The 10,340-nt window shown below is 39.5% G+C and overlaps 1 protein-coding gene and 1 long non-coding RNA gene across 2 annotated transcripts in view; one reads left to right on the top strand and one right to left on the bottom strand.

The window, feature by feature from the left end:
- Nucleotides 1-2,996, bottom strand: part of LOC134287857 (uncharacterized) — a 134,417-nt gene extending 131,421 nt beyond the window's left edge. The window contains exon 1 of the long non-coding RNA XR_009997596.1: nt 1,541-2,996. This is a non-coding gene — a long non-coding RNA (uncharacterized LOC134287857). The remainder of the gene's footprint in view (nt 1-1,540) is intronic.
- Nucleotides 51-1,819, top strand: LOC115260391 (tumor suppressor candidate 3). The gene is made up of 4 exons (XM_029861350.2): nt 51-279; nt 382-1,105; nt 1,170-1,332; nt 1,411-1,819. The coding sequence occupies exons 1-4, from the start codon at nt 193-195 to the stop codon at nt 1,424-1,426; spliced, it is 990 nt and encodes a 329-aa protein (XP_029717210.1). The 5' UTR covers nt 51-192; the 3' UTR covers nt 1,427-1,819.
- Nucleotides 2,997-10,340: the final 7,344 nt, after the last annotated feature.

Here is a 10,340-nt window from a genome sequence, read left to right on the forward strand (position 1 = left end):
TGAGACGTTACGCACGTAACTCCCTTACTGAACACGTCACTCCAAACGTCAAAATCTTTGCCGCAACAGCAGCAGTAGCTGTTCTGTTCGATCGGTTCTTCGCTTTTCACCACTGGCGATGGATAATCGCTTAGCTGATTAAAAGAAAAATTCAGGATTTTCACCGGTGAATAATCAGTAAACTGTGTCAAAATGCGAGTGCTAGTTAAAATTGCAATCCTAATTGCAATTTCATTGTGCTTGTTCCATCATGTCCAGAGCCAGGCCAAGGGAAAGGGCGTAAGTATTAGCGCGGATGTTTGTTTGCGGTGTCAATCGAAATCCACGTCTACCAAACTGTAATGAGTTGGTTCTGGTGATAATGGATCTTTTTGTTTTCAGTCGCAAACCCTATCGGAGAAAGTTCAGCAGCTGCTGGACATGAATGCCAAGAGGCCAGTCATGCGCTTCAATGGGAACCGTTTCCGGGACTTTGTCAAATCTGCCCCGCGAAACTACTCGGTGGTAATTATGTTCACGGCCATGGCACCGGCCCGGCAGTGTGTCATCTGTCGGCACGCCCACGACGAGTACACGATAGTGGCCAATTCCTATCGGTACTCGCAGACCTACTCGAATAAGTTGTTCTTTGCGATGGTGGACTTCGACGAGGGCTCGGACGTGTTCCAAATGCTGCGCCTGAACACGGCCCCGGTGTTCATCCACTTCCCGGCCAAGGGCAAACCGAAACCGGCCGATACCATGGATATCCAGCGCGTTGGAGTGTCCGCGGAGGTCATTGGCAAGTGGATTCAGGAGCGTACGGACATTCAGATCAGAATCTTCCGACCACCGAACTACTCGGCCACGGTGGCCATTCTCATGCTGACGGCCTTTGTCGGAGGGTTCCTGTATCTGCGTCGGAACAACTTGGACTTTTTGTACAACAAGCAAATGTGGGGCTTCTTGGCGGTCATTTTCTGCTTTGCAATGGTATCCGGACAAATGTGGAATCACATCCGAAGCCCTCCGTTTGTCCACAAGGGTCAAAATGGAGGTATTGCCTACATCCATGGCTCGTCCCAGGGGCAGTTGGTAATCGAGACGTACATCGTTATGTTCTTGAGTGAGTTGTTTGTTTAGCATCTGATGAATTGGTCAATTACAAACAAACGTTCCTTCATTTCTAGATGCAATGATCGTGGCCGGTATGATTCTGCTGACAGAGTCTGGCTGGCAAAGCGACCCCCGGAAAGGGAAGATTGCCGCTGTCGTCGGTTTGGTACTGGTTGCCGTGTTCTTCTCGCTAATCTTGTCGATTTTCCGATCGAAGGCTCAAGGATATCCTTATAGGTTGGTAGCACGAATGGTCTTTCATTCTTTATGAGTGAATGCTTGATTAATACTCGATATGTCTTTTATCTGTTTCAGCTTCTTATTCAAATAACTTTGAATCATCTGAGAGTGCAATGAAAGTCCTACTAAAAGCAGATTGATTGCAATAGAACACTGTGCTGTTAAGCACTACCATAAATTTGGCACGAGTGTGTAGGAATAATACCTACGTAAAAATGCGAAAAGTACTAATTGTAAGGACCTAAATCACCAAGGAAATCACATTGATTTACAAACACACAAACATTACCCATTACGCTAGTGAGAACTAATGAATTAGTGCAAGGAAAATCTGTTCCGTCAAAAACATCATCGGGAAAAATTGACTTTATTGTTTGTTTAGTGTTTTAAATTTACTGCAAAATTTTTACTTCTGTGTAATTGCGGAAATTAAACTTGATGGGATCTCCCGTATGAGATCCTCTAGGGGTTACAAAACAGAAAAGATGGTTCTGTAGTGTTATGATCCGAACTGTCATATTGGAAGCTGTTATTGCTGTCCGTGGTGTTCTAATTTGAGTCCTAAAAGCCCTAACTCAAATTCAGATTTTCCTGCCCTTCGATTAAGAAAAGTGTATGGGTAGCGTTCTGAAAACTTGGTAGTGGCAGATTTTTTTTTGGGTAAACTAACAAATCAACCCTTTGAATACTATACCGGAATGCGTGATATTTTTACAACTTCATCAAATCAACGATGCCATTCAGGTCTCGTGATTGATTATGCGAGGTATGCAAGGTTCCGATAGTGAATGTTTCGGGCTTTGTTCCAAGAAATGCTTCAAGAATTCCTCCCATGATTCCTTCAGAAATTTTGACAGATACTTCTGCAAGGATGCATCGACGAATTCCTCCTGGAATTATTCCAAAGCTTCCTTTAGTGAATCCATCATGGATTGCTCCACAGAATGTTTCAAGAATCCCTTTATGGGTTTCACCAGACATTCCTCCGGGTATTTCTCCTGGCATATCCATAGAGGTTCCTCCAGTTGTTGTTCCAGTGCTTTTTCCGATGATTCCTCCAGGGATTCTCAAAGGAATGTCAACAGAAATTCTTTCATTTATGTTTGCAAGTGTTCCTTCCGAGATTTCTTCAGGGATTGCTCCATATATTCCTTCATGAATTCTACTAGAGATTCCCTGGCCAAGTTCGCAGGGGTTGACGGTATTAAAGTGAAGGAGTTTCATTTTGATTATTGTAATGTAGTGTTCTTTAGTGAAACATATCACCTTTTTAACACTTTAATGCGCCTCCAACGGCTCATCACGAACCGGCTGCTGCAGATGGAGTATGGCTGATCATATGCATCAGACATGCTCGATAAACAGGAGGAACCGCCGGGGCTCAGTAGAGTCTATTCCCAAGCAATAGTTCCAAGTCGGTTGGATTTGAGAAGGTTTTGATGATCGTTACAAATCCTAATAAAAGTATTATAGGATTCGTGACAGGTTTTGGAACCTTTTACTGCCATCTGACTTCGAAATGTTGTTTGGGCTCTATTTCCCACGTTTCTCGGTTGATTTTTATTACATAGTAATGTCATAGTCGCTTTTTCGAATTTTTAATATGTTAGTTGGTCATATTTTCTTTAAATAAAGCAATTGAAATCGACCGAAGAATCAATAGTGGGAAGGGAACGTTCAAAAATTACGTCCAACATTTTGGGGAGGGGGGGGGGGGTTCTAGAAAAGTGTGACAGTACGTGTATTGGGTATAGGAAAAGTGCGTGACAGAGGGGGGAGGGGGGGTCTAGAAATCCAGAAAAACGATGGACGTAATATTTGAATCTTCCCGAAGGAGATTTGCAGCACTTAATTGTGCTGATAGATTCAAAGCTAACGTGCGAACACTTAAACGCATTGTTGACGCCAATGCGTTCGACGTGACATTTTGGACAAAAACTGACTGCTTTATATTAACTGAACAACGTTACTTGCGTATGACTAGGTTGACATTTCTAGGCTACGCTTGAGAAAATGACATGGTTCATCTAGGTAGGACCGATAGGACAATTGAACGAATTTGAATATTTTTAATAGTATTTGTAGCGGGATGAAATTTGACATGAAATCTTTATTATTTTAAAATTTTATAGTTATCAACTGACCAGCTTGGCGTATTTTTGATTATCTCTTAGATGTTCAGAAGTTCAGTTACATGTTTCTGCGGATTTTGGACCGATGACAATTTAAGGACACAAGAGATGAACACAAGTGGAAAACGATTAACGAAATCAAGAAAACAATTTGACACAGGATCGACTATATTTTAACATACAGGGTTCGATTGATTCGATGAAAAAAAACAAACATGCGACAACTGACTTAACGAGCAGAAAAACATATTTAACCATACCAAAAAATCTAACAAGGAGACAAACACAAACCGTGCGACCATAACAATACATAGACAAATCCTGACTGACTGACCAATTGGAAACTTTCCAATCTTTTACCGTAACTTTCTATCATTTTCCGCGTACGGCTGGCAAACTGCTTTTGAAAGATTACGTACTCTTTTCTATCTTCGGGTCTAGTGTAGAGGTTTCAACTCTATTCAGAGTGCAGCTAGAAACCTAGCAAAAAAAAGAATTCTACTAGAGATTGCTCCAATAATTCAATCTGGAATAATCCGAAGTATTTCAGTAGGAATATCTTCCAGAAATCCTTACAGGAAATTTCACCAGAGATTAACTAAAAAATAATCCAGGAGTTCCTTAAAACATTGTACAATACATTCCTTTGGGAGTTCATACAAAGATTCCAACAATATTTAATAATTCGTCCAATATTTATTGCAGACATGGATTCCTTCATATTTTTTTTCCTACAGAAGCTCTCCCAGGAATTTGTTAAGAACGCTTTCCTGGGTTTTCCAAAGGAATTCCTCATGGGGTTGCTTCCGGGATTCCTCATGGGATTTCTTTAGGAATTCCTCCAGGTTTTCGTTCAGGAAACGAGACGAACCAGCCAAGGGCTGAAAGTCTCGTTAATAAAGACAATAATAATAATTTCCTTCAGGAATTCCTTTCCTTTGTGCTTTCAGGACCAACTCTTTGGAGTTATTTTAAAAAGTCTTCCAAGGATTCCCCCACGCTATGTCCAAAGGGAAGTATTATGAAAATCGAATGTACCTCAAATGTTATTCCCTAGGATCGTAGCTTTGGAACTCTAGTTTCAGAATCTGTGCGGTTTATAATATATCATCTTGGGTTTTTTATATTTTTATTTTTTTTTCCTGTTTTCCCATACAAATATCGAAAAAAGTCATTTTAAGGTCAATTTCGTCCCATATAAAAATGTATGGGGAAAAAACCCAAGATGGATTATTTAAAACCACGCATTTTCTGAATCTAGAGGTCCAAAAATATGGTTTTAGCAAATGAATTTTGAGGTACATTCAGTTTTCATAATACTTCCCTTTGGACATAGCGTGTCCGCCAGGAACACTTTTTAGAATTCCTCCAGAAGTTCCTCTTGGAAATCTTTCAGGAATTTCTCCAGAAATTAATCCAGTTCTTCCTCCAGGGACTGTTTAGAGATTTCCTTAGGAGTGCCTTTAGGAATTGTTTCCGGGATTCCTTCAGGAACTGCTACAGGGATTCCTCAAAGAGTTCTTCCACGAACTCTTCTTAAAATTCCTTCAGGATTTTTCCGAGGATTCCATCTGCAATTTCCCCTGGAATTATTCCTGGGATTCCTTCAGGAATTTTTCAAGGGATTCCTCCACGAATTTCTTCTGATATTGCCCCAAGAATTATTCCAGGATTTCCTTCAGGAATGCCTCTAGAGAATCCTCCAGATATTCCTCCAGGAGTTCTTCTAGAGACTTCTCCAGGAGTGTTTCTAGAGATTCCTCCGTTAATCCCTACAGGCATTCCTCTAGGATATCCTCCATGGATTCCTCCAATAATTTCTGCAGGGCATAACTCAGGAAATCCTTATGTGTTTCTTTCTGGAACAACTTATTTTAAAAATTCCTCCATAGAGCCTCCCAGAAACTCTTCTTAGGATTCAGCAATTTTTCCTTTATTCTTTAAGGAACTCCTTCGGGAATTAATTCAGTACTTCCTCTAGGGACGGTTAATTCCTCTAGGATTTTTTTCAAGGATTTCTCTGAAAATTCCTCCAGGAGTTCATCTAGACTTCAAGAGATTCCTCTAGAAATTCCGCCAGAAAATCTTCTAAGGATTTCTCCAGGAGTTCCTCTGGAGATTCTTTTAGTAATTCCTACAGGCATTCCTCTAGTATATCTACCAGGAATCCCTCCAAGAATTCCTACAAGAATTGTTTCAGAGATTCCTCCAAGAAATCCTCCAGGGTTTCCTCAATGTATTCCTTCACTAAAGAGATTCCTCCAGTAATTGCTTCCAGGATTCTCCCAAGTATTCCACTAGGAATTCCTACACAAACTTATCCAGGAAATCTTCAAGGGATTTTTTCCAGAGATCCCTACAGGAATTCCTCCAACGATTTCTCCATCTAAGGATTCTTCCAGTAAATCCTCTAAGGAATTCTTCCAGGAAATTCTCCAGGAATACATACAGCAATTTTTCAATGATTCCTCCAGGTATTCCTCTAGAAATTTCTCCAGGAATTTCTTCACAAATATCTTCAAGGAATCCCCCAGGGATTCCTTCAGAAATTCCTTCGAGGATTTCTCCGGGAATTCCTCCAGAGATTCCGCTACAAATTCCTCCAGGAATTTCTCAAGGGATTTTTTCTGAAAAAGAAAAATAACAGGAATAGAAATAGAACCCCTCTGGAGATTCCACTAGAAGTTCATCCAGTAATTCTTTCAAGAATTCCTCTAGAGGTTCCTCCAGCAGTTTCCACAGGAATACCTCCAGGATTTCATCCACGATTTTATGCAGGGATTTCTCAAGGAACTTTTACAGGAATTCCTGCAGAAAATACCACAGAATTTTTTTTTTCAGGAATTCCTCCAGGAACTTCTCTAGAAATTGCTCTTGGACATCCTCCAGAAACTATGTCGGCAATTTCTCTAGGAATTTTTTCAGATATTCTTCCGGGAAATTCTCCAGGAATACTATCAGGAATTTTTCAGGGATTCCTCCAGACATTCCTCCAGGAATTCCTCCAGAGATTCGTCCAGGAATCACTTCAGGGATTCTTCCAGGAATTTCTCCAGGGATATTCCACGAGATACTTCCAGAGAATCCTCCAGAAATTCCGCCAAGGCTTCTTGCAGGAATTCCTCCTGGAATTTCTCTAGGTATTTTTTCAGATATTTCTCCAGCAATTCCTCACAGAATTTCTCTGGAGATTTCTCCAGGAATTCCTCCAGAAATTTTTCCAAAGATTGCTTCAAGAATTCATCCAACAAATTCTGCAGGAATTCGTGCTGGGTCTAGAATTTTTCAGGAATTACGCCAGGAATTTGTTCAGAAGTTTCTCTCAAAAGATTTTCCCAGGAATTGCTTCAGGGATTCCTCCAGCAATTTCTGTAGAGATTTCTCCAAGAATTCCTCGAAGGATTCCTTCTGAAATTTTCTCAAGAGATTTCTTCTAAATTTTTTCTAGGGATTCCTCTCAGAATTCATCTAGGAATTTCTCCAGAATATTCTCCGAGGAATCCTCCAGAAATTTACCTTGGATTTCTTCTAGGATTTCCTCATGAGATGTCTTCAGATACTTCTCTAGGTATTCCTCCCATAATTTATACAGGAACTCCTCCAGGTAGACTTTCAGAAACTCTTCCAGGGATTGCTCCGGGCCATCAGGGATTCCACAAGGCTTCCACCAGGCATTCCTGTAGGAATTGCTCCAGGGATTCATAAAGATGTTTCTTCAGAGATTTTTCCAGGGATTGCTCCGGGAATTCCTCAAATGATTTCTTCAGAAATTCTGCTCAGGTTCTCTTCAAAAGCTCATTCAGGAGTTCTTTATCCTTCAATAATCTTTTTAGGGATGTACCCATGAACGTCTCCAGCATTACCTGGTGATTTCTTTAAATTATTTCAAGAATTTCTGGAAGAATTCTTCCAGCAAATAGTATTGAAAGACCATTTTTAAAGGACTTATATAGGAACTTGGAAATTCTAGGATATTGTACCGACTTTTCGAACCCTCGACACAGTTAAAATTTTCGTGTAATTTTGCGTTTATTTCGATGCACATATTTGGAGCATCGAAATAAACGCAAAATTAAGTGATGTTTTAAAAATACACGACCTGTAAATTGAGTCGTGTAAAATTAAATTAGTTTAAATTCAAACGATGGGTTCATAAACAACGTAGGTGTATTTTTACAGCTTTAGATTGCATCCCAGCAGTACTCAAGATGTCCTAATGATGCCTTTTTGTCTAGAATTCGGTCCCTTCACAAAGGGATCAAACATCAGCTGCTTTGTTTTGCTCTGTTTTATTTACCATAAACTGCGCCATGAATGTTGTTCTCGATGCGAAGCGCATCGCAAAACGGAGCACCGGAAGATACGCGGGGGCTGCTATTAGAGGCGCCATTGCCGATTATTTTCGCTGTTTTTGTCAATACTGTGATCCACACTCGACGTCATGCACTCGTTTAACTTATGGTTTTCTTGTATTTACGTACTCAATCACACAAAAACACGACACAAAACTTAAAAAACAGCGCATCTTCCGGTGCTTACCGTAAGAACAACTCTTGCGATCGCCAGCAAAACAAAACTAAACCCAGGGACGCCATTTGTATTTTGAGTATTAAACGAGTGATCGTGTAAATTTACACGATAGTTGAAATTTCTAGCTTTTTCAATGGGAAATCGTATGCTTTTCAATTTATTTATAAACGCAAACATAAAAATAAGATGCGGTGCAATATTAAGATAATAAAAATGTAAAACTGAGTGTTTTTTAATGCTCAAAATATGTGCATCTATTTCAACTCAATTTTCAATCGTTTATTCGTTTAAACTCGTGTAAATTCACAGTTACTACGATTTACATGTCGTTTAAATTTAATTATTTTTTCCTGTGTCTAAGCAGAATACCCTCTTCGAATGAGTGTAATCAGTTTCGTACCTTTTAATTCCGCCCTTTGTTGCTTATCCTTTGACAGATACGTCCAGTGGATAACTGACACTGAGGAAGATTACAAGTGGTAGTCGAAATACGCGTATCTGTCAAAGGATAAGCAACATAGGGCGGAATTAAAAGGTACGAAACTGATTACACTCATTCGAATTCTAGGATAGTTCTCAAAAGAGTTCGTAATTTCCAAAACAGTTCAGCTATGAATGTTTTTAAGACATCATCAAAAACAATCAGAGCAAAATAATGAACGAGTGTTTAAAAATCCCTAATCTTCCAGAAATTGGTCACCGCTACTAGCACCACGTTGATATGTGTAGAACAGACGACAGCGTGACTGCTGAAGGATTAAATAATGCTTTTAGAATGCTATTATATTCAAATTCATCGTATTGCGTTTAGTTAGTATGTAGTAGTAGTAGTTAGCTAGTACGTACAAATTCGCTAGGGTGCTTGCCCCCCCACCCCCTCTCCCTGACCGAAAAGCTGGCTACGCCCTTGCTAATCGATAGGGTAAGCACAGACAAACAGACGTAACACCTTGAACGATTTTCATGGAAATCCATCGCCCAGTTCACCTGGTGGAAAAGTTGCACGAATCACTGTGTTGTGCAATATCGTCAACAGAAGGCGCTAGTGTAAAACGTCAAACATATAGAAAAACGATGCGCGCGCCTCTGGTTGTGAAAGCCACAACCACAGACAAACAGACGTAACACTCTGATATTTTGCACCGTACACCGATTTAACGGTCTATTTAAATATTTGATAGTTGGCCAACTGACCACCCGTGGCGCTCGCATCGTTTTTGCTTGAGTTTGACGTTTGCCCACTACCGCCACCTAGTTGATGGTCGGCCAAACTCAGTCCTTTTAGCATTGGGCGAACATGTTTACGTGACTATGATTTAATTTGAAAAATGATTGAAGTGTTACGTCTGTTTGTCTGTGCCACAACTATGAAAATTTAAAATGATCGTTAAAAGCGTGGTCGATGAAATTTTCGCAAGTGTTATGTCTGTTTGTTTATGGTTAAACCGTTTGCACCGAGCGAACGTCTACTGTACAAACCTACCAAGTTTCACGACAATCGGAGTTGCACTATACCGTTTTTCTATGGAATGGCTGTTTGAGCAAAATTTTGGGCAACAGTGTTGTTGTTTTCTCCATTTCTTGCCACATAAACAACATAGGTATCCAAAGTTTTGCTCAAACAGCATCAAATTAGGTAAGGAATCATAATACCCACGCTTTTTGCACCATTTCATTGCAGAAACGGAGAATTGACCTTCTCACCATACTAAAATTCAGCTCATTACTACAAATCTAGTACTACACCGAACGTGCCCCATTATAAACACACTTTGTTTTTTCCAATAAAACGAACCGTTTTGATGATTTTTACCATCTTTCTTCAGAATACAGCATATTGTGCTTTAGATTTTTTTTATTTCCTTTCAAGTGTCACGATATTTTAAAGAACAGTCGAGTTATCGAACAATTTACTTCATTCTCCAAATTTGAATTTAAACAAAGGTGTTTTTTTTTTAATGATTTCAACATTATTTATCACTAAATGCCTAAAATTATCTAACTTTTATCATATTCGCCTTCTTAACAAGTTGCCTAAGAAATGCTTTCATCAAAACCTGGGAAAAATCGATGAAGGCATTTCCACAACTTTTTTTCTGACATCAAGTTTCTTATTTTTTGAGGATTTCTACGGAATATAAGAACTACCACACAGCTTTATAGCTATTCTGAACACATTTCATTAAAATAAATTTATTTTTTAAGCTCATTCGATCCTCCAAATGGCATACTTTGTCATACCATAAAAAATGCAGTAAGCAGTAATAAAGACATTCGTTTGTTTAACGTTTGTCGCTACCTGTGTTGTTGAGAAATTTGCAACAAAAATTTTTGCATTTAGAA

Source organism: Aedes albopictus, chromosome 2, assembly GCF_035046485.1.
Source record: "Aedes albopictus strain Foshan chromosome 2, AalbF5, whole genome shotgun sequence".
Classification (NCBI taxonomy): domain Eukaryota; kingdom Metazoa; phylum Arthropoda; class Insecta; order Diptera; family Culicidae; genus Aedes; species Aedes albopictus.

Excerpts from the sequence above, each read along its gene's own strand:
- LOC115260391 (XM_029861350.2), top strand. The coding sequence starts at position 193 with ATGCGAGTGCTAGTTAAAATTGCAATCCTAATTGCAATTTCATTGTGC. Across the intron at positions 280-381 it reads GCCAGGCCAAGGGAAAGGGC|TCGCAAACCCTATCGGAGAA; the intron begins GTAAGTATTAGC and ends TTTTGTTTTCAG. Across the intron at positions 1,106-1,169 it reads GTACATCGTTATGTTCTTGA|ATGCAATGATCGTGGCCGGT; the intron begins GTGAGTTGTTTG and ends CTTCATTTCTAG.